This window comes from Pezoporus flaviventris, unplaced genomic scaffold (genome assembly GCF_033815535.1).
Source record: "Pezoporus flaviventris isolate CSIRO_AGI_PZ_B2104156 unplaced genomic scaffold, CSIRO_AGI_Pfla_v1 ptg000004l, whole genome shotgun sequence".
NCBI classification, from domain to species: Eukaryota; Metazoa; Chordata; class Aves; order Psittaciformes; family Psittacidae; genus Pezoporus; species Pezoporus flaviventris.
In genome coordinates this window covers 429,258-453,416 of record NW_026892552.1, presented here as the reverse complement: position 1 = coordinate 453,416, position 24,159 = coordinate 429,258, and the positions used below count along the sequence as shown (strand labels likewise).

General features: G+C 47.6%; 1 protein-coding gene across 2 annotated transcripts in view; it reads left to right on the top strand.

Moving 5' to 3' along the window:
• PAX5 (paired box 5) overlaps positions 1 to 22,388 on the top strand; it is a 132,779-nt gene extending 110,391 nt beyond the window's left edge. For both annotated transcript variants that reach the window (XM_061445355.1, XM_061445356.1), the window contains exons 9-10: positions 13,160 to 13,246; positions 21,224 to 22,388. In XM_061445355.1, coding sequence (XP_061301339.1) covers positions 13,160 to 13,246; positions 21,224 to 21,300 — 164 coding nt within the window. In that variant the 3' untranslated portion in view covers positions 21,301 to 22,388. The remainder of the gene's footprint in view (positions 1 to 13,159; positions 13,247 to 21,223) is intronic.
• Positions 22,389 to 24,159: the final 1,771 nt, after the last annotated feature.

The following is a 24,159-nucleotide window of genomic DNA, read 5'->3' as shown; positions in this document are numbered from 1 at the left end:
CATCTGAACTCTACAGCCCACCTGTCCAGAGCTTTGTTGTGTGGTAGGTACTGTGGAGGATGCAGTTTCTTTCCTCCTGAGGGTTAGACCCTGGCTACTCTCTCTGCCGCCCATGATGAGCACCCCATGAAAGACCAGCTTTTCGTGCGCTGCTCCAATCCTGTGTTTCTGTGTGTGCTGAAAGATACGTCTGGCTCTGGGTAACAGCCTGAGGGATCCAGTGTCTGCCCTGCTTTGTGGTGTAAGGAGGCACTTTCCAAGTTGTCCTTCAATGAACTATGTCTCCTGCTTCCAGCATTTGCTGCTGCAGGATGACCCACACAGAAGTTTTGGGGGGTTTTGTAGCCAATCTGTCTCCTGCAAAACATTATTTATAACTTAATCCTTTTTACCACTTGCTGGACTTAGGCTTGATTCCTGTGTGATGATTATTGTAGGGGGTTTGCTTGCAGTTAGGTCTGTTTGAACACAGAATATCTGCCCTAAGGTAACCTCCAATGCTCAGAACTGATGTCTGTGGCACAAATAGAATTTGAGTATTTTGAGAATTAAGTACTCTCTTTCCAGGAGTTTCTCGACACATTGATACTTTATCTAAATGAGTACAAATGCCAAAAGACTACAGTAGATTGCAATGCAGTATGATGCAATATAGTATGATCAGAGCAAAAAAAATCAAAATTAAAAGTAAACCAAATTAAATGAAAAATTTCAAGCAAAATGGCATGCCTTAAGAACAAGGGAAGGTGCTCCAAGGACAGCCTTATTTCAATGGCAGAACTTTCCTCTGAGAACATATTTTGAAGTGGAGGCTGTCGAACTGTAGGAAGCAGGGTTTGTGTTGGAAAACTGCTGTGTGTGCACCTGGGCAGGTGTGAACCCCTACATAGTGTGTGCAGATCGGAAGAGTCTCTCACATGCCCTGCTCATGGACTGTCTGGCTGTGCTGGGAGAAGAGGGACAGCCTAGATGGGGAAGTGGGAAGTCTCCAGAAAGAAGGATGTTTATTTCTGGCATGAAATACAGCACTGGGGCACTTTGATTGTGAGTCATCCGTCACCTGTGACTGCAGTAGATTTGGGATCAGGCTCTGCATGGACTGCAGCATAAACCAGGAAATTTAAATGTAACCTCCTTAATTCCTACACAAAAAGACCTAACAGCATTCTAGTCCCGCCTCAATGTCTGTTTACCAGCAGTTGCGCTGAATCCTGTCAGTCTCAGGTAGCAGCAGCAAAGGTCGCTTTGTAACATGGACTCTTTGTCATAGAATAGATAACTTCCAAGTGTACACAGATATTTTGCTTGCATGAAGAGGTGTGCATGGACCCCACAGTGGGGGATGAGAGTGCCCAGGCAGGAGAAGGGCTGCTTGCTGTGTTGGTGAGAGGTGTGGGCATAGGGTGATAACGCTGCCCCATCTTCTTTTCTTCTTTTCTTCCTCCCAGCTTCCTGCAGCACAAAGGAGCTACCTGAACCCAGGCTTTGTAGTCTTCAGTCTTGCATGTTTATTAAAGTCAGAGCACATGATGCCAGCCCTCAATGAGGACTGTGGTCCTGTGGAGGGTGGTCCGGGCTGCTGGGACATATGAGGAGCCATACATCCCCTGGGGGGTGTGCCATGCCAAGATGTCCTCAAGCACCAGTCTGCTACATGTGGGAAGAGAAACCCTGTCTGTCATACTTTTCCCACCACATGCTCTCTCCCTCAGCACAACTTTTGGCTAATTCAGCTGGATCGGGCCATCGGCTGCAGACAGTACTTGGAAATGGCTTTGGCTACAGAGTGTTTGCCAGCAGGGCGTACGTCCTGCTGGAGGACCAAGCTGCTGCACTCCTAGAGATTGACCAGAGATAGGCTGACATGTTTTTCTCTGCATTAAAAAGATGACTGTAACGTGGATGTGGTGTAAAACCAAAGCAGTGCTGTGAAAATCAAGTGAGAAATTATCTGTCTTCTGTCACTAAGGCATTCATTTGCATTGTGTTTGGTGTCAGAAAGAAAAACTTGACATCCCTGCTGGGGCCATTTCTCTGTATTTCAGAGCTCGCCCAACTTCCTTGTGATGACAGAAAGAACCAGAGGGGGAAAACAGACCCTGCTGATGTGCTAATGCTCCAGTTCAGGGGTGGCCGAAGCCTGGAGTCCAGCTGAAGGCAGCAGGCAGAAGGGCTAGGATGCTGAGTTTTTGAGTGGTTCAGCTGGGAGTGCTCATCTATGCAGGAGGCTTGCATAAGGACAAGAGACTTCTGCCCATCAAAGGTTCTGCCACCTTGGCAGACAGGGCAGGATGTGGCCTGATATAGCCAGAGTTGCTGGGCTAGTCCCAGCATGAGCCATGGCTGGCCCCTGGCATGGTCTGACATGGTCACTGAGGCTGGGGACAGTAGTGGGAAGCCTGAGAAAATGCTGGTGTGGGAGGATACTCCCTCAAGCATGCAGACACTTTCCTGTCCCCATTAACACCTGAGTTTGCAGATAATTGAAGACTGCTTACATGTCAGCAGCAGCATATATTTATCAAGCTACCAAAATGCTTCATTTCCAGACTTCACCATTTCCACACTGCTGCTATGATGTTATGACTTGTAATATTCTGTCTGCTTCTGCTACTAGCTAAATTACTTGTGTAATGCCTGGAAGTAACTACTCATTACATTATCATTATGAAGGATGAAATTATAAAACAGGCTAAAGTCAGGATGACGCATGGAGTGGAATATTCTCATCTGAACCAAAGGCAACATTTCCGTTACATAGTTTAGAGAATTTCATCTCATGAGATAATTTTTGGTACTTTCTATACCAATTTAGGATGAGACCCAGAAAGCCTGATACTTTCTGCCAGACGGAAGTTTTCCTTTACATCCCACCTGCTCTACCAGCTCATCAGTCCTGAGCAGAGAAAGTCCATCCTGCATGGATGGAGGACACTCCATGCCCCTCGTCTGCTCTGTGCCCCTCGCCTTTCCTGGAAACAGGGAATGGGGCTTTGTGAAGGATTCAGGCAGCCCTGCAGCCCAAGCCTGGGGACAGCAGCTGCAGCAACCAGCACAGACTGGCACTGCATCCCTGGCCTCATGTCTGGCAGCGGTGGTGCCAAAGCTCTGTGAACCAAGTGTGGCTTGCAGAGCTTGGTATTGCCAGTGGTGCAGCTCTGTGCATCTGGGCCCACCTGCAGTCCCAACAGGTTGTGTGCTGATGGCTGGTATACAACTGGTGGGAGAGGGAAGGGGCAAATTCCTCATCATCATTAATTGCAGTGACATCTTCTTTGCAGGTGAGATGAGCAGCTGTCCTCCTGGTACAGGGAGATAAATCTCTCCTAATGCAGTTCCAATATGGTTGCTCTGTGGCACCACATACCTTTGTTGTATTAAAGTTAAATACTTTTGTGTACGAAAGTTTAAAGTGCATAGCTAAAACCTATGTGGTTGCAGTAATTGCAGCTGTAAATCTTTCTGTCATCCTGCAAAGACTATGTGAGGTATTTCATAAATATATCAGAAGCAGCATTAAAATTTTATGGCAGGCAGCACAGGTCGAGAATAGTAGAGTGACTTCACAGCAAGGTATGTCCACCTTAACCCACAACTCATTAGTCATTGATGGGATTTCTGTGCCTTGTAGCTCCTTGGAAATGAGGTAGTGTTACAAAAATCTGCATGTTACTGTTATCTTAAAATATGACATCCTACTCAGAACCATTAAAATTGTACATCTTTGAGCAAGTGCTAGTTAATATAAAGATAATATAAGGGGAAAACACTGTCCAATATGTATGATCATAAAATTATATACGACCTTCATTAGAAGTTAATTGGCAGTCTTGATGGGGCTGAGAACTTTGGAGGTACTGTCTGTATGTGACCAAGTGCCTTCCAACCACAACTGCAATAAACTTCTGCTTGGCTGATATGCAGGAAAAATTAGCCAGTGTACAGGCTAATTTAATTTTGAAATCACACATATGAACGGTTGGGTGGTGGTTGCACATAGACTGTTCTTTGGAGGGTTGATCAATGATTACAAGATGTTATAGACAAGAGTGGGATGTGCATTTTATGAGTGTAAATGTGCTGGTGGAAGGGGTCATAGATGATAATAAGTGATCTATTGATTCACTGGATTCTTACATTGGATTTACCAGTGGATTTACAAGCCTGTTTTTCTTTATGTGTGTAAAGAGCATACACATACCTGTGAACATGCGTTGACAGATTTCTGTCGATGTGTCTGTCTGTACCAGTGGGCTGCATTTTTGCATGTGCACCCTTGGTGCTTCCAGAAGGAAGCTGCTGCTGATGGCATGGTCCCCAGCACCTCAGGAAAACACTGCCTGAGCCTCCTGATGGTGGCAAGCTCCCCGGTACCCTAGCTGGTGGATCCAAGCACGATACCCCACCTGCTAGTGGAGCAGATCCCATGCCCCTGCTCGAACTTGGACCGTGCCCCCAGCACCATTTTGGCCATCTAGGCAGATTGCTGTGATGGTGTCTGTAGGTAACTGAACAGGAAGGGTATAGGAAGCATTTTGTGGTTCCATCCAGTTGTTCCTTCCGCTGTTAGGAGAGAAATGCATTTTAACCAGCAAAATTTCACTGTTCATTCAGGTTTGTTGGAAGAGGGTGCTGCAGCTGCTCAGCCACAGAAGCAGAGTGCTGCTTACACTTCTGGCCATGGTGATTAACAGTTACGACCACATCTCCTGGCTGTTCTTTCAGTGTTATAGACACTAATTAATTCTGTGGCATTAATATTACTGCCTGGGATCCCATGAATGCCTGGGTACTTGTGGTTGGCTGGACTGTTGCAGCTCCAGGGGCTCTATCTTGGCTACAGCGGGATGAAAGTTTTGGCATAATTTTATTACACCGTGTTTAAACAGTAAGTGTAGAGGGCTTAGTGGCTTAGTGCTCTAAGAACTTGCTGTTTGTCAGGGTTTTTTTGGTTTTGGTGGTTTTTTTTTTTTATCTTTTTAAACCAAGAAGTGAAGATTTGGTTCCATTTTAGGGAAGTTTTCTTCTTACTTGAAATACATTTGTGAGGGCTGTTCTTTTGCTTAAAACTTTCACTTTCAATTCCTTCCTCGTTAAAAAAAAAGGAAATATTAATTATACAGAAATCATTTCTCCTTTTCCTTTATTAGTGCTTTATTCCCTTTTTCTGTGGGAACAAATAAATTGCTGGATACAAAGCCAGGTAAGCAAGAGTCCACAGATGGGGAGCAGCTTCCCATTTTGATGTGGAGGATATCAGGCACAAAGAAGAGTAGCTTCCTTTTTTTCAGAACAGCTCATTGAAGAGGTTTTCCAAACTGGAATTTTTCAGTTCCCTTGGGAAATGTTTCTTTTTCATTAAAATTCTTTCCAACCACAAACCATGCTGGCTGCGGCACTGTGCAAGCTGAGAGGCTTGTGGTGCTGAGCCTCCTCCTGTTGTAGAATCAACCAGGTTGGAAAAGACCTTTAAGATCATCAAGTCCAACCTTTTCCCAGCACTGCCAAGTCCACCACTAAGCCATGTCACTAAGGGCCTCCTCTACACGGTTTGTGAACACTTTCAGGGACAGTGACTCCACCACTGCCCTGGGCAGCCTGTTGCAATGCCTGAACACCCTCTCAGAGATTCTTCCTAATATCCAGTCCAATACACCCCCTCCTCCCTCCTCCTGCCAGTGCAGCTTGAGACCATTACCTTTCATCCTATCATTTGTTACCTGCGAGAAGAGACCAGTCACCTCCTGGATCCATCCTCCTTTTGGTTCCTTGTAGAGAGCAATAACATCCTCCCTGAGCCTTCTCTTCTCCAGACTAAACTCCCCAATTCCCTCAGCTGTTCCCCATCACACTTGTGCTCCAGGCCCTTCACCAGCTCTGTTGCCCTTCTCTGGACCCAAAAAAACTGTTTTTCATCCCTCAGAAAGCTCCTAACACCTGCTCCCCTCAGAGCACTAGTGTCACCACTCACACACACATGTGGTTTCCCTCATGGGACTGAGAGGCCTCCAAGCAGAGAATGAGGTCCCTGAAGCGACAGCGGGGCTTGGCGGCTGGGGGGCTCCTGGCACGCAGCGCATCTCACCAGAGTTGTGTGGCAAGAACTGGGCATCCTCTGCCAGCCACCAGTGCGGCCCAGGGCCTGCAGAGCCCCGCATGCCAGAGAGATGCTGGGCTCCAGGCTGGAGCGAATACCCCAGGGACCCCTGTCAGCCTGCAGGAGCTTGGCTGCTGTCCTGGAATGGAAGGCAGCAGCAGACAGCAAAATCCCGCTGTGGGTATGTCTTAGGGAAGCAACAAGAACATGGTGCTTGCTCCATGTCCTTGCCCTGCCAGACGGGCAAGAGCACATGCTGGGGCTGCTGTCACTGTCTCGCTCAGCCTGATGCAGGGGTACATCTCTTTGGGATGTGGGACACAAGAGTGGCATCAACACCTCTAATGTGTGTCTGGACCCCTGGCCCAGGCTGCCATTCCTTTCTGGAAGGATCTTGCTGCAGCAGCGATCACCATCACGTGTTGGACCTGAAATCTGTCCTGGAGCAGTTTCTGATAATCCAATCCTGAGAAAATTTCCCAAGCATGCCCTTCAAAGACTGCCCTATGAATCCAGCTTACTTGTCCTGGGATTTTTAGCTGGTTGTCACCCTGGACATTTTCATCGAAATAAATTGGGTTGAGCATGTCAGGGTTTTGCTAAATATAGTGTATTTTCCGGCTTGGCCTCTCTTCCCGGGGGGGGGGGGGGTGGTGTGTGGAAATGTTGTTTCTAGTACATGTTTTGTTTCAGTAAGGTTCTACTTCAGCAATTTTTCTTTTTTTTTTTGTGGTTCTGTTGTTTGCAGAGTGTAGACTACTCAGTCTGAGCAGGCAGATTAAATGGCCAAGCATGCTTGGTCCATGGAGCAGAAGGCAGTTGTCAATGTCCTTCCTCCTGTGGGACTTTCATGAGCAAACAACACCTAACGGGCCAGGAGAAGACATGCCAGATTACTGCTTGTCCACCCAAAGTGTGCTCTGGGCTTTCCAGTCCCCCATCTTAAATGCAGCTGATATTTACATAGATATTTACAGATAAGAGCAGTGTAAATCACTGATCCTATTGTTTACTGATGAATGTTAGAATTGGGAGAAATTCCAATGTTTAATCAAAACAAAAAAAACAACAATAAAATTTACTTGGGACTTCAAAGATACAGTTTGTTTTCCAGTTAATATTGGAAATATAATTAATTTGCCTGTGTGAACTCAATTTGAAAACTTAACAGCTCTCTGAATTTGAAAGAGAAAGAAAAAAATTGTTTGGAAAAAAATCTGACTTTTTTTTAAAAAAAAAAAGAACAACACAACAAATCCAGGGCTTTTTTTACTGAAGGATTTTGTGAAAATTGTCACAGATTTGTGCAAGTATGTTAGTGATGTGAAACTACATTTTTGCATGAAAGGAAATTTTAACTGAAAGATGTTTCCCAGCTCTCCTGTACATGAGGAAAACTTGTAAGTAGTGAATTTTGTGGGCCAGTTTTGTGAGGCTGCAGACCTCTTCCTCTCTCACCCTGAGACACTATGATGGCATGGTGTGGAGAAGCAAATTTGCTTTACCTAGGGGAAAATACGCCATTGTTCTCTGCAAGAGAGGCCAGATCATTTTCCTTCTTTTCTAAGGTCTCACACAGTTGTTTGTCGCTCTGACTTTACGTGGAGTGCTGTGCAGGGCTGCCGGATTATGAAGCAGTCTCAGGCAGTGTTGGCATACAGTGACTTTTGTGTAATAGATTTCAAGGGTACATTTGGATAGCTGCTATTTCATGGTGTTGGTCGGCGATGTGCAGGCAGCTTGGGTGTGTTCGTATGGCTGTGTGCAGCATTTAGCCTTGCTCCCCATGCAGTCAAGCATATCTTAGCTACCAAGGTAATGATTATTACTAGAATTCACTGAAGAAATTTATGATCCATGTGATTACTTCTATGAAAGAAAATAATAGAAAACAAGTAAATCATGAGAATGTTAATTTTGAAAAGTTACAATAAGGTCTTTTGCCCCAAGGGAAAGGTGGAGACACCTATATTCTCTGTTGGGATCTCAGGCTGGAGGGGGAGAGGGGTTCATCTGCAGGAGCCCAACTTGAGGACAAGTACAGCAGATTGTTTTTAAACTTAGCCAGGACCTCAACAAGGAACGGGCAAGGTGTAGCTGTTTGTGGCCAGACTCTGATATTTGCCCTGCAGCCTTCCATTCTTGCACCTTATACAGCTGCATTTATTGAACACTGTTTCAGTTTACTGTTTCAGTTTAATTTTCTGCCAAATAAGACACTGTCCTACAGCTGGAGCTTGGACAGCAAAAAGACCTCATTAATTGGGACTGGTGACCAACACTGTGATGAGTTTGGTTGGAGGGACACCACAGCCACAGGGTTGTGGTTGCTCTCCTCATCTGCCTGCTGGTATTCGCTGGAAGCTGTTGCGTTGTGGTCACTGGGAGGAAGGCGTGTTGTATCACTTGCATGTGATATCATTGTACAAATGTACACTGTACAATAATACCACATGTTGTACATCATATTGTTTCCTGCAGCCATCATATGGATAAAACTGGTCAGCTCCATGGTCCAGAGGGCTTCACCCCATCCCAATTGCATGTGCAAAATCCTGAGAAAATGCAGCAAAGATTGCCTGAACATGGGTCTGCCTTCACATATCTTGCTCTGGTTGAGCTGTACAGGATCTGGAGCTTCTGATTCATGGGTTTTCTGAGACTCTGGACACCAAAGCAACACGTGAACTTGGAAGTGACATATAAAACTTTGCTGAGTACTGGTTCAGATTTTGTGTTTCAGTCCAAAGGTACCAGGTGAGTAACAAGCATGTTCCGTGTTTGAGTAGGCTGCTGGTTTCTGCTGGTGTTAAGTGCCACGTACTCTTAAGAAGACAAGGCTAAAGACACATACCTTACTGCTGTGCTACCTAATAGGACTGCAGTGGGTGCTCTGCAGGGCAAGCAGTGGTAGTGCAGTGACAGTAGTCAGGCTCTCTCCATACTAGGAGGTTTCCCCACCTTGGCTGGACGTGGCCTGTGTCAAAGCTGTCCCTGCTTTGAGCACCTGCCCCATCCTTCTGCCTTTCAGTGGGGGAGGAGGTTTCCAGCACTGTCCAGCCCCAGTCCAGCACCAGTGCATAGAGGTGACAGCATCTTCTTCCAGAGGCAGTTCACTAAAGCCATGGCAGTTTGAAATACACCGTGAAATCTCTTTCTTCATCTCTTGGTTCTTGAGATTTTTAAGCTCATGTTTTTCAGTTTCTCTGCACATCACAATGGAAATTTGCAGGGAGCTTACCTTAAAACCAAGCAGACTGGTAAACATGAGTTGATAATCCCTGGAGAAGGTGCTGCAGAATGGACAATGCCATGCTGCAGAATGGAAAATGCTGTTTTGCCTGCAGCAGGGGGTCCATGACCACTATAAATGGTTTTGTAGCCACCCTTGGGGCTCACCCCATAAGCATGGGGGCTGTACCACTGTCCCATGGTCTCAGGGATCATTCTTCCCCCCACCCCCTGCACCTCTGGGAGTGAAGGAAGGGTCTGACCCTTTTTGGGGCTGTAGCCACCTAAAGCACTCTGGCAGTGTGGAGTCAGGTGGAGCAAGATGTGGTCTGGCTCTGGCAGAAGTGCTTGGTTTGGTGTGTTTGCGTCTCAGCGAATTATTATAAGGACCAGGCTTAACATTTCACATGAAGGAGGGATGTGTCCCACTGCTGCCCTTTCCTTGTGGTGTGGGCAGGCACCATGCACATGTGTGTCCCTGGGTAGCTGCTTCGTTGTGTTTTTGTATGGGACGAGGGCAGGCTGTGAGGCACTGCTGTCAGTAAGTGTTGCTGATGGACCTTGGAATATCTGGTGGAAATCATGAGGCATGAACATTCATTCATCTAGCTTAGTTTCACATATGGTTGTACCATTTGACTGCCCAAGTGCTGCAATAGTAGTAGCAGGGCTTGAGACACTTCTCCTTTTCCCCTCCCCTCCCTTGTATTTCTTTTCTCATTTCCCTTCCTGCTCCCCCCTCCCCCACACCCCCCTTCTTTCTCACTCTTTTTTTTTCCCCTGGAAGGCTGATGGATATGCAGAGTATGTTAAGAAGCAAGCGATACTGTCACCGAGCTGATGATGCTCAGTGACTCCTCAAGCTCCTGGCTGGTCTGTACTGCAGGAGCTTGACACCCTGACCACTGAGGCATAAAAAACAGAGAATTGGAAGACTCAGCCTGACAGGCACCAGAGCGTCCCCCAGAGAGGGTCCACCATGTGTGTCTGTGTGTGAGTGTGGGAAGGAGGGCAGTGGGGATGGTGGGGGAGGAGATCAAGGCAGGAGAGGATGAAACAATGAAATGTCATCCTGTTCCCACCTGCAGCCCTGCCGCAGCACTGATAGAAACAGCTACCTCCTTCTCAGTGGCATGCGTAGCGTTTAGCACAGGATAGTCTGGATCTGTGCAACCTTGGCTGAATGGAGAGAGGAGCAGGGGGTGTAAAGGGGAGGGGGAATTGTGGGGCAGCAGAAATGAGGCATTGTCCTGTCCTCGATGGATATGTGTGTACTCTCCCTTGGGGCGCAGGCATATGCAGCTCACCATAAGCTTTGTTTGAAGCTTGGGGTGCTTCTATTGCACGGAGATGCTGGGCGGACTTCTCTGCACACCCTGTGCAAGCAGTCTACGGAGTGGATTGGGCTCTGTCCTGCTGTCCTGACTGCCCTTTTCCTCTGCCTGTTCACTGTGCAGCTCCAGGAGTGGACGTGGCAGAGGCTTGCTCTCATCAGTGTTCGCGTGTCATGTTGGTCAGGCAGCGCAAATGTTCTGTGCAACTAAAACAGGAGTAGATTTCTGCACTTGTCCCTGCTCTATAGGAAGGAAGAAATGAAACCAGTGGGGAAAGGGGTATGCAAGCTCCTCCCCATACAAAAGACACCCACAGGATGAAGGGATTTGTGTGTGATGTACACAGGATGGAGGAACTGGCTATGAACTTTTAGTAACTGAGAAAAGATTGCATCACTTACCCATGAAGTTACCAGCCAGTTGCTGCCCAAGTCTGCCCACTTGCCTTGCAGTCTTGGGCAAACAGTTGTTTGCTGGAAACTGAGGGGCTTTGGGAATGGGGCAAGCAGGGAGGGCTCTGACTGAGCAGGAAGCCTCAGGTGTGGCAGTAAGGAAGCAGAAGAGACCAGAGAGGAGCTGCTGTGTCCTGCACAAGGGAGCTTGCTCCCTCACTGATGGAAGGCAATGGAAATGCCTTTGCCAGTGGCCCTGGAACCTCAGGTGGCTCCATGACACCCATTCTGACTTTGCTGTCTCACTCTTTTAGAGTGAGCACTGTGACAGAGGTAACCTGCAGATGCTAAAGTCATCTATCATCCATACGTACAGGGAGTAGAAGGAAATGTAGATACAATGTACTTCGCTGGGAAGAAAGGTTTGGAGGCCCATTTTCTGTGGCTTATGGTGAATTAGTGCCATTCCTTAGAGGCAGTAATGGATCTACTCTGAGCTTGTGATGAAATGTGGTCAACAAAGCAAGGCATGCTGAGCATGCTGCACTTGCTTCCGCTGGCTTCAGACCTTGTCTCACTGCCCTGGACTGTTCATAGATGCTGGTCAGGATGGAGAGAGCCTGTTGAGCCTGGTGGGTGCAGTCCTATGGGTCTGAAGGGCTATGAGAAACAGGGAAAGGTGTTAGTAGAGACCCCCTGGGGTAGAACAGTGATGGGCAGCTCTTGTTGTTGGCACATTCAGAGTATCTACTGGCATCCTTTGGTGTAGGCTGAGAGGCAGTTTGTTTTTTACCAAAGCAGCATCATGTGGAGATCGAGCTACCCTGGATCTGACCCTCTATTTTGACACCAACCTGTGCTACTTCTGTATTGGCAGAAAATACCTTTGCAGGTGGCTGCAGTGACTGCCAGTACTGCATGGCTATTGCAGCCCACCATGATGCTGAGCCGAGAGCTCCCCCTGACAGGCAGCACAACTCCACCAGTCACCAGAGCATCATCCCCTCTCCCCTGGGTCAGCAACTAGCCTAAACTGTGTCCTGAACCGAAGAGGCCACTCATGCCCCTGGGGACCCCAACATGGTCCCCAAGGAGGGTATGGGGGTCTTACCAGGCCCATGTGCTGAGCCTGGGGAGCTGGAGATGTGGTATCCCAGCGTCTGCCACTCAGCTGGGGAAGGCAGCCCCTGGGAAGCAAGCATCTTCCACTGCACTCTGGCAGCCCTCTCGCCTACTCTTTCTCCTGCTGTGCTGTGTTGTGAGTGCATGTATTTGTGTATGGGAGAGTGAGGAGAAGAGGAAGAAAGGAGGAGAGCAGAAAACTGTCATTTGTGGAAAATTTCCTAATAAATCAGCAACATTGTTAGCATTTGCATGGTGGTGGAGCTGGGTACCCTGCCCGGGGTCAGAGCCTCATGGTGCAAGGCTGTGTTGTGGAGAGTTTGCAGCTGAAGTATGAAACAGGAAGTGATGTGAAAGAGAACAGACAGATGGGGGGAGCAGGAGCTGGTGAGGAGATAAATAGCTGGAACTCTCTGAGCCTTAATTGTGCCTTTGTCTGGAGGGTTTCAAAATCTGAAACTCATGCAAGGATTCCTCTCCTTGGGCTGCAGTGATGCATAGATGTCTGGGACCAAGACATGTTCTCCTGGAGAGCCTGGATGAGTACCAAGTATCTAGAGGATTATCTGGATTATCGTCTCTTGCCAGCAGAGTCTGTCTGAGCACTCCTGTCTTTGTGTTGTGTTTCTGACTCCAAGTGCTATAGGGCTGTAGGAGGTAGGGGCCAGCCCTGTCCGTGTGCCCCAGGGTCCTTTTCAGCTCTCCTCACTGTCTTGCTCCTGAAGCTGGCATTACTTGAGAAAATCCCACCAGCTCAGCAGGCCTGGGCTACAGCACGAGAAGGATGTGCAAAAGATGGCTGTACCCATTTATTTAATAATTCTCCTACTTATATTGTCCTTCCTGAAAGAGGGTGGCCAGGAGTAATTTTACAAAGGCTGTCACTGGGGTGCAGCATGCAGTGCAGGGTTCCTATCCCCCACTACAGTAACTGTGGTTTAAAATCAAATCATCTTTTGTTTGTCTTTTTCTCTTTAACATAGGGAGTGAGTTTTCTGGGAGCCCATACAGCCACCCACAATATTCAACATACAATGACTCCTGGCGGTTTCCCAACCCTGGACTCCTGGGTAAGTGCCGCTCCTGCCTTGGGGGCTCTGTTCAAGCTGTGACTCATTTGCAGCCTGGCAGTGATTGTCCACCCATAAGGTGGGCAGGATGTGTGTCCTGACATGGTCCTGAGTCTATACACTCAGCTCCCATGAGGGAATGCCAGTCTCCAGGGAAGCACAAATACTCTTGGTTCCTTTTGCCAGCAAGAAGCCCCTGCCCAAACCTCTTGTCTTCCTGGTTTTGCCATGTAAAATCCTTTCTGAGGCACAGGGTGTTGCAGGAAGACAGGATCTCCATTTTTTTGAGGGTAAGGGATCCTGTTAAAAAAAAAACACGGGGTGCCAGGTGTTTACGGCTGAATGTGAGCCTCATCGCTCCCCACACTGTTGAAGCACTTTGCATTTTCTCCCTGACTTCGCACTGCATTTGCTCCCCAGTTTTGTGTTTGCCCTATCCATCCCTCCTCTGCCAGGGACTGCTGTGCCTGCGCAGCCTCACTGGCACCAGCACGGTCCCTACAAGCAGAGGGAGGCAGGAGCCCCGTGGTGCATGCAAGGATCGTAGCCCTCATGTGAAAGATAAACATAATCCATTTTACACCACTGTCAAATGCTGGCCCACTTTGACCTTATATACGTGTAGCATGCAGTAATTAGAGTTTTTCCCTGCATAATTTGCATGGATGAGGTAAGTAAAATACCAATTAATTGTCATCTCTCAACACAGGAGTAGCGTGCCTTGGAGATTTACAGATTTATGGATGACAGGGCTGTTATATGTGACCTCCAGCAGCGAAATAATTTTGAATTTTTGCCATACTTTTTTCATCCAGTTTCTTTGTTTTAAGTAATTGAGTCCCCGTGTAATTGAACCACCCAGGCTGTATTCATCATGGTTCTTGTCCTTAAACAAATCCTTGGGGAGTAATAGACAGCCTCTGCCTCTCATGCCATGGTGTTGGTATAATGCTGCTATTTGCTGTGCCACATTTAAGGGTTTGTTAGCATTTCCATCATAAATCAGCAGATAGATCTCCAGATAATATGGATGGGCATAGCTGTGCAAAGCCAGAGGAGTCCCTGTGCTTAAATGCACAGTTTCCATGGCCACAGCCAGCAGCGCCTGTGAGATTTTGGCTTGGATGTGTGGGGAAGATGCTTTAGCTGGGGGAAGAGTGCACATTGTGCTTTCTTAATTTCTGATTTTGCAACTCCTTTGGAAGCTGCCTAAGCAGCACTCTGCTGCATGGACAGGCCTGGGAAGCCAGGCTTCGGATGACTTTTTAGATTTTGCTTGCAAACCGCTAAAGAAACTGGAATGATATGAAAAACAAATAAAAACCCAGACCCAACCCTGCCCATGGGGAGAGGACTTTTGTTGAAGCTCCTGAGCTGCAGACCATGCTCCTGCCTGTGGGTGCACACGTCCACAGGGAAGGATGTGCTCACTGAAGCTGTACCAGAGCCAACCAGCCTGGGCCATCCTGGAGCTCCTGGAGCAATGGTTTTGGACAGAGTGTGATGGCCAGGATGCAGGTCAGGGTACAACCCCATGGTGCCCTGAAGCCAGTGAAGACGGGTCAGGAGAAGACTGTAAAACAGAGGCTGATCAGGAGCCAGTCACCTGCTGCCAGGATACCTTTTACCTGTTTAATTCCCTTTATTCCCTATTCTTCCTCTGTTTTTAACCCCTTTCCTATTCTTCTTGGGTGATACATTTGGGGGGCAAATTCCTTCTCACTTTCGACTGTGTGAGAGGCATGCGATATGAGCACAGCTGAAAGGGTGGGTGTGCTCCCACAAGCAAGGCTGGTGTCTCAGGCTGGCGAGGATTTCCACAGCAGTATTTACTCAGCAGCATGCTGTGAACATATATTTAAATGAGACAAGGGCAAAAAGATTTGGATGTTACCATTTGCCTTCAGAAACTGCAGCTTTATTGAAATTGAAATGTTTCATAGGTTAATGACAACAATGCTCGCATTTTTTGCTTGTGGGTATTGTTAAAATGTATAATCTTGGCTTCCTTGTTTTCATCCTCTTCAAAATACTTTGTTTTGATATTTTCAAAATCTTACATTTCAATAAACACAGACTCTGTTACTGTGCAGGTAACATTGTATTGCTTTGTGTGTGCAATGACAGGCTGATCTGGAGTTACTAGACTGGAAGTTTTGACGCATTGAACAGGAAAATAAACGGGTATTTTTGTTCTGCAGCAAGTCCTAAGGATGAACTTACCATTGCAGTTTAGTGTGGTCACAAAACTGGGAGTGCTGGAGTTCATGGAAGAGAAATCCCTTTGTCTGACTGCTGATAGTTTTGTAATACATATTCTGCTCTGTTCCTGTCATTGCTGGGCTGGTTGAGAGCTGGTGTGGCCTGTGCCTCCCTATGTTGCTTGAATTGCCTCATGGGCATCCTGTAAGAGCTGGGCAGTGAGGTCTTGGTGGGCAGAACCTTGGAATTCCATTTCATTTCAAGCCTGTCAAGAGCAAAATGGTGATTGGTTTGGAAATACATTTGTTAGGAGTCCACATCATACCCCACAGGGCATTGCAAAGGCCTGTGACCTGCCACCTCGGTGGGGAAGTGCAGTCTGCTTGATCATGGTACACAGTGGTGGGGGGCAAAGCTTCTCAGCTGGTGCTTCAAGAGACACTGCATTGTACCGAGTATAACTGTAAGACCCGAGTGCGCATGTCCCATTGTGTGGCCTTAAACTGCAGGTGGGACACATCTCTTGTGCCCTGCAGAGATCCTGCTTATCCATAGCTCTGCCTTTGTCCCAGGAGCCTAATCCTGCACTTCCTTCTCCCTGGGTGCCCCCAGTCCCATTCAGAGCAAGTAGGAATCTGTAGCAGAGTCTCAAAAACCTGCTCCAAGTATCCTTGCACACCCAGAAAGTGCAGTGTGACAAGCCTGAGCACCTGCAGTGGAGAGGAGGTTAATTTACACTATATCCAGCATGCTTCCACTCTTCTCAGGAGTATACGTGAGTACGTTTAACAATTCTCTCTTGAGAGCATGCTCTGGCAGTATCAGCCTTAAAGCACAAACCTTGACAAAATTAATCAGGACTGGTACATGGACTGACAGAGTTTGTTTTACTAAGTCCCGCTCCCTTCACTGAGATGAAAGTGTAATACTGTAAGCACTTAACAGTGCCTATATTCAATTAATTCCCTGTACTGGCAAGGAAGAATTGCAGCACAGCAATCACACGAGGCTGAGACCTGTGAAAGAGGAGCTAAAATGGGAGATGCCATGATTTGCAAGTGTCAGGAAGAAAGGATACTTGGGCAAAAAATGAGTTTTTGAGGGAATAAAAAGAAAGTAACAGAGATGAGAAAGGTGAAAAAGCTTTGCTCATTAGTCCCCAGTCTTTGTCCCATGAGTGCGCAGCAGCTGTGAGAGGCATGAGACAGTGTTTCCACAGCACCATGCTGTTGGTGTGGAAGTGATGGGGAGCGACTGCCAGGCCTCAGCAGAGCACTGACTGCCCTCTGTTGCTCATGCCTGGCTGTGCCCTTGCTGTGATGTTCCCCACTCCTTTGCCCCAGTCGGAACACTTGCATCTGCCCCAGCTGGCATGGGAGCTGATGCAAATAGGTGACAGTGCTCCCTCCTCGCTGGGACAGTCCTGAATGCTGTGCCTTGTAGTTCTTGTGGAAGGTGAGACAATCAAGCTATAGTCCTCCGGAGTGGGCAGCAGAAGCTGGGCAGAATTACAGAATCATAGAATGGTTTGGATGGGAAGGGACCTTAAAGTTCATTCAGTTCCAACCCCTGCAATGGGCAGGAACACCTTCCACTAGACCAGGTTGCTCCAAGTCCTGCACAACCTGGCCTTGAACACTGACAGGGATGGGGCAGCCACAGCTTCTCTGCGCAACCTGTGCCAGGGCCTCAGCACCTTCACAGGGAAGAACTTCTTCCCAAGAGCTCCTTTCAATTTCCCCTCTGTCAGATTAAAGCCTGTCCTGTCCCTACAGGACCCTGTAAAAAGTCCTTCTCCAGCTTTTTTGTCCCTTTAGGGACTGGAGCTGCTCTAAGGTCTCCCTGGAGCCTTCTCTTCTCCAGGCTGAGCAAGAAATTGAACAAAAAGAACAAGAAAAAGTAGGTTGTCTGCTGGAGGTCTGCCATGTCTTCCTGCTCTCCTGTTTGGTTTTTCAGTCCCGATGGCTACTACACACAGCTCTGTAGCAGGGGCACAACAGCCTCAGTGCCACTGACTGCAGCTGGACTGAGGACAGAACCCAAGTTTTCAAGGCAGTGTGCTGGGAAAAGGACACAAACCCTGGCTCCCTGTGTGTCATCTGATTCGGTGGCTGCAGCTGATGTCCTCTTCTCAAAGCCAGAAGAAGTGGACAAAGGGGGATCTTTTTCCTTTTTTTTATGTTTTCTTTCCCATGGTGAAAGGTCTTCAAGTGGTACAGTACATGAATACACATGCAGTTGCATGCACAAAGGCATGGGAAACAAGCACATGTGTACATGGGGCTTAGTCCATCACTGTCAGCATGTCCTGGCACACGCTGTCAAAGTCAGCGCAACACATGCCCACTAAGAGCAGGTAACAGATGAAGAAAAACGATGCAATTTTGTGATGGCTTGTTGCAATTACTTCTTCACCATTTTTGCTTGTTGCATTCAGTTTGATGCTGCTCATGGTGGGTTTCTTATCCCTGCAAGCTGAATGAGAGGGTTTGCCTGTGCCATCCCAGTGCCAGCATGGCATTGTGCAAGGGCAGAGCTCGAAGGTGGTCGATTAGGGTTAGGTTCAGTTCTTCTGTGGAAAGATGACAGAATAAGTAGGTACCAGAAATGACCATGTCAAGAAATAAATTGATGGTAGTATGAATTAGAAAGGAAAAATGACAGAAAGACAAATCAGGCCTGTTCTATATGGGGGCATAGTGACAGGAAGAGTGAATGCTTTGTGATGTGATGTTTTCATTTTTCACTTTAAATACAAGCTTCTGTGATTTTACTGCTGAAAGGCAAACTGGAAAAATCAAACTTGAGAGACGTGGAAGACCTTTGGAAAGCATGAGAGAAATATTGGTCTTTGGCACTGAGTCAGAACAGCAGTGGAGGAAGAGGGAGAGGGAAAGCCTAACCCCCAAAAGATCCCTTTTACCACAAAACCTTAGCAACTGCTGCATTTGGCTCTGGTGGGACCCACGCATTGCACTGCATCAGGCTGAAAATTTTGGTGCCACTGGATCCCTTCCCTGGATTTTCTACCCCTCTGTCTAAGCTGACCTGCCGTGGCCTGTGCCAGTGCTGGTACGGGCTTGGGTGTCTGCTGAGTGTCTCCCTCTGCTCCCCATCAACCTCCTCATGCTGTGGTGGGTGAGGACAGCTAACCTTTCATGGGCCTGCAAAGTGTTACACCCCAAAGTACTGTCTGCCTTGCAGTGCAAATTGATTCCTAAGGACTCACACGCAGCAGGAGTGGCTGTTAAGGGGCATGAAGTGACAAACTGGGCTCCCCAGAACATGCAGCCCCAAGTTCTGATGCAGAAGCCATGTTCCTGTAGCCAAACCCCCTAATTTCTGACCCATCCAGGTTGCAGCAGCAGAGTATTACATGCAGGTAGGACTCTGATCATGAGAAGGAAGTTTGTTCCCCATGGCTGTGCCAAGGAATGCATTGCACATGGGTGTGCCAAGGAGTGCGACAGCACATGTTGACTGAGCATTGTTTTTCAGGTGCACTGGGCTTGTGCTCCCTTGGAAATGAACTGTAGGACACTGGTGATGAAGCCTGAGCTGATTTCTTGAAATGGCACTGAGGACAAAAGCAACTTAGAAGCAGCAGGTGGGCTTGCCTGCGAGATGGATCCTAGTGGGTCCACAGCAGCGAGGCAGGGTGGAAGAGCTCATCCTTTCAGGAGATGTTTCAGTTGATGGGGCTGTCTCCTTGGGGTGTTCTCTCAGGCATCATGGCTTTATTTCACCAGCCCTGGAAACTGCTCCAGGCAGCGTGTCTGGGGGGAAGGTGAAGAAAGCCCTACATGTTGCAGTTACACCATCACCCGGAACCAGTGGTTAAAAGTAAATGTCCATGGGCTTCCTCTTGGAGACTGGGTGTATGATTTTCACTCTGTTGCTTGGGCTTTTGAACTGGCAGCCCTTGAGTAATCACTCAGGTAGTTTTGGGGTGAACAGCAAAGCCTTCAGTTGGAGTCCGTGCACGAGGAGGGATGGCCTGGAGGTTCTTCAGCCTCCCACACATAGGCTCCTTCACTCAGTGGAGAGCAGGCAACAAGTGACACGGGGCATGCCAGCTGGGTTCTTGTTCCTGCTCCAAAGTCTGTGCCGGGGCCATGGTGGTGGAACAGCCAGGACACTGTCACACTCAGCCAGCGGCCAGGTGCAGGGCAGCCATTGGACCTGCCAGAACAGGGTTTGTTATAGTCTGAGATGGGAAGCAAATGGCTGAAAATGCACCTTTAGCTGCACTGCCACCCATGATTTGCTGAGGGGCCCACATGCCCTACTGAAGTCTAATGGCATCACCTTCTCCTGGAGGGGCCAGCTCCTCTGCCTCCATGGAGTTGCAGAAATTACCCCCTCTGTGACAAGTCATGTCCCTGGCTGGGAAAACCCTCAACTATGTCTGCCAGACTGCTGTTCCAAGTGAGATGAAGGCAGGGAGTTCAGGATGGCTGGTGGCTCTTGGATGAGCTTATTTGTGAAACCAGACCCTACAGCCCGGTCTTTCCCAGAGCTGTTCCTTGCACTGGCTCCTTGTTGCTCACCCAAACATGTCTGGGGGTGTCAGACTCACATGTCCAAGTGCAGGTCTTTCCAGGGGGCTTCTTCCATGCTTTCCATCTCACACATGTGAGATTGCTGGTGACTTGGAGACCCGACTGGTAGCACCTTCAAAATTTTTTTTACACAACTCTTCTCCCACTGAATCAGAGTTCATTTCCTTGCAACTGCACTGTGAAGGTTTTTAGTAGCTAGTGGTATCTGGACAGATAGGTATCTCTCTGTGTACATCTGAAATCAAAGATTCTTCTTCATTCAAGCAAATGTCCAGGTTCCAAGTCATCCCTAGGTGATCACCCAATCTACTCATACGTAGCCCTGCATGACAGAAAAGGGTCACTGATATTTTTCAGGCCTCTTCTTAGTGAATGAGTGCTTCAGCATTTACCAATCTGTGAAGCTTTAAGCTTAGCCCATATAGTTCATTCAAATGCATAACACATGTATTCAATGAAGAAACAGCACAAATTTGATCGGTTAGAGGTTTAAGTGTCCATTTAAACAGCTGTGATCTGGAGCATCAGATACTTCACCAGATGAGGCATTATTCACTGGAGGCAGTTTGTGAACCACTTTCTAAGCTTGGATTCATTACTGAGTGAAATTCACCAATATTTTCTAAAGACAATTTCAGCTCATCAAGTGTACTGGATGCTGAAGGGCTTTCCCTGGCAAGTCAGAGGCTTGTACAATAGGGTGGTCCCAAAGCAGATCTAGTAGCACAAGCTCCAAGGTCACTGTCAAAGCTGAGTAGAATTTGGGGGGCTATTCCCTGATAGAAATAGCTTGAGAAAAGGGGGAAATACTGTTGATTCCAATGAAATGTGTTGAATGTTTTGGGGTTCAACCTCCTACTTATTCCAAAAGGAGGGGGGAAAAATGAGAGAAGTCTGAGTGTGGTGATGTGTTTTGGATGGATTTTTTTCTCCTTCCATTCTGAAAAATTAATTCACTGCTTTGGTGAAGTGAATGAAAGTAACATTTTGAGTGGAGAAATGAAGCAGGTATGCTACAGCCAACAGAGATGCAAAGCAATGGTAGCGCTGTTGTCATGCAGAATGCACGAATGTGATTTTTATACTAATTACCTGGCCCTTATTGCTGTGGGTCTGAACTCAGGCTGGAGAGCTCTCTGCCGCCTGTGTCAGAACGCTGTAAGCTGGTACCTTTCCACTTTTGTCTTCTTTATGGTCGTCTTGTCTCTTCCAGGCTCCCCGTACTACTACAGCGCTGCAGCCCGTGGGGCAGCCCCACCAGCAGCTGCTGCAGCCTATGACCGCCACTGACGCTGAGCCTGGGGCACTAGTACTGACTGCATGCACCACCCGGGACCACCACGATGACCACCTTGCTGCAGCTGGCTGCAGCTGTGCCAGCCATGCTGCAGAGGAGGGAGAAAGTACTTTATAGGCACATGCTAATTGAAATTTTGCTCTTTAAACTTGGTAAACTGATCATTGTTACATTACTTAAGATGATCATGTTGTCTGGGTCTCAAATCAAACAAAGAAATGGGAGGAAGTGGTTCTCCTGACACCCTGTATGATCAGAAATGTGCAGTGGCTTCATGTCTTTTGCAGCTGGATGGCTACTGCTTTCATAGCCTGTGGGTGCCATGGCTGTATCTGGGGATAAGGAAGAGGTGTGAGCACCTCCCTTTGGGGAGGCTTCCTCTTGCTGCACACTTGAAACAGGCTGTGAGACTCAAGGCAATTTTATTTTATTTTTCTCTTTTTTTTACTTGCTTGCAAAGAAAAAGACCGGTCAGCTCAATTTTACACAAGCACCACTGTAAATACCTGCTTGTCTGTATTACTATAAGAATGGCTTAAGCATAAGCAGCAACATTGTACAAATATGAACTCAAAATGCATCTGAAAATGTGTTTTGAAACTGGTGCACTGATTCAAAGAATTCAGTAAGCTTTAAGCAACTTTGAACCAGGTTAACACTCATGGTGGCTGTATTTCGGGCCAATGTTATTTCAGTATACAGCATCCTATCTGATAGTTGTATGTGATCATGCTGTATGCTGGTATCAAACACATGGGCAACTGAAAGACCTGAGCAGTTTTGTGACACTTTACTGCTTAATATTAATTTATGTTCATTTGTCATCATAACAAGCACTGAAACAAATTCATCACTGGTTTCAAGTAAAGTGGTGTCCATGAAGGAATTCCTGAGTAATAGTTGACACCTTATGTACAACTCAATAGGTTGTGTGCTAAAACCCAATTATGAATGCCCTGAGAGGAAGGGGAAGGAATACCATGGTAATAATTTTTGTTAAATGGACATACTGAGTGTGGCACATCAAGCACAGGAGCAACCATACATGATTTCAGAGGCAAACTGGAGGGAAAGGTGCTCCTTTGGGAGTCTGTGCATTTCAGTGAAGGCATTTCAAATTCAAGCTGCCCTACCCCAGACATGCGCCAGGGGAAATTTTACCCTGTTTATTCCTTGTTTCTTCCCTCCCCCTTGGAGACGGACCGCTAAATGTGACATGGCCTTCAATGTGTGGCTTCCTGGGACTAATGAAGGGAGAAGAGTGGCTACAAATGACCCACTAAGCAGCTGCACCAATCACTACCACTTCACGGAGCCAGGAGAACTGCTGATTTCTCCCTGCAGCATCCCCCTGCCCCAGTCTGAGGGGCAGCCAATCTCAGCCTGGATGTATGGATGACAGGCATGACCTCATCCCCTCCCCCTGAGGGCAGTGGAGAAACTCTGTCTCCTGTGGGTCCTGTTGGTGCTTGCCTGTGTGTGCCCCAAGGCTGAAGGATTGGTGGTGTTGAACCTGAAATGCTTTCCTCTGGATGAACATTGAAGTACAAATACTTGCTTCTGGCAGTGCAAGCATTTATCTGGAATGGTATCTCCTGAATCAAAACTCTTCTCTCTCCTCCCTCTCCAACTTATGGTTTGTGCTGCATGTTTGATGTCCTTAGTGGCCAATGGCCCACTGAGAATCTCCCTCTCTGACTGCAGTGGCATCTTCTCACACCATGGAAATGCAGCCATCTCTTCCAAGTTTCCAGGGCAGGTGTGTTTAGATCTTCAAAAGCCATGGGGACACCCAGGTCCCACTGGCTCAGTGACATGTCAGTGAGATGTTCACGGAGCCCATCAGGAATTTTGGCCACAGTCCTTCAAACTGTGCCCCTAACTGAGAAGTAATTTTTGTAACAAGCTTACCAATGAGGAAAGCTCTGATTTTAATCTTTCAGCAATTAATAGCTGATACACACCTAGTTTTAACTGATGACAACAGCATCGACAATTTACACAGGGAACCTTCTGAAGCATTGCTTCGATGTTGCTTTCTGAGCACCCCATGATTGCTTGCACACTGGCAACAAAGCTGTAAAGGACATTTCTGTCACTCACTGGATGCTGGTCACATGGGGATTCCACATGAGCTCCTGGCTGACAGGTGCATGTTGTCTGCACCCTGAACACACACACACACACACACACACACACACACACACACACACACACACACACACAATCTCTATGAGCTCAGGAAGGGATAAGGCCGTCCAGAGCCTTGGCTGAAAAGAAAAGAAACAAAGGTTTAACTGCAGGCAGTGAGGGAGCAGGTGATGGCTCTGTAGCCAACTGGGCTGAACTATTCCAGCTATGGAGGGAGACATCACCGCTTGGTGCCTGGACTGGGATAAAATGACTGTCTGCCCAGTGAGAGAACAGCAAGTCCTATCATCAGTGTGTGAGTCCTTACCCACTGGGTGAACTGCCCTGCAAACATGTTTCTTTTATTTGTGTCCTCAGTGGCATGGCTTGTGTGGCATGCACTACTTGAGATAACACTGAGAAGACAAAACGCAAAACTTCAGCAGATATATTGGCATCCTCAGGCCAGCAGTGCTTGTACTTAGGCGGGGGACTTAGGAAAGGCACAGCAGGTGTAGTTGCTCTGCAAGATGGATGGGTGCCATTGGATGATGTGTCCTGAGGTGCTCAGGCCTAGCTGGCCCTAAGACTTTCATCAGGACTCTTTCAGGCAGATCCACCAGTGCTGTCCCACTAGCCAGGTGTACAGGCTGCACCATGGGCAGCGTGCGCATCCTGGTCAGAGCTGCAGAAGGGAAACCTCAAACTCCTACCCTTGTATG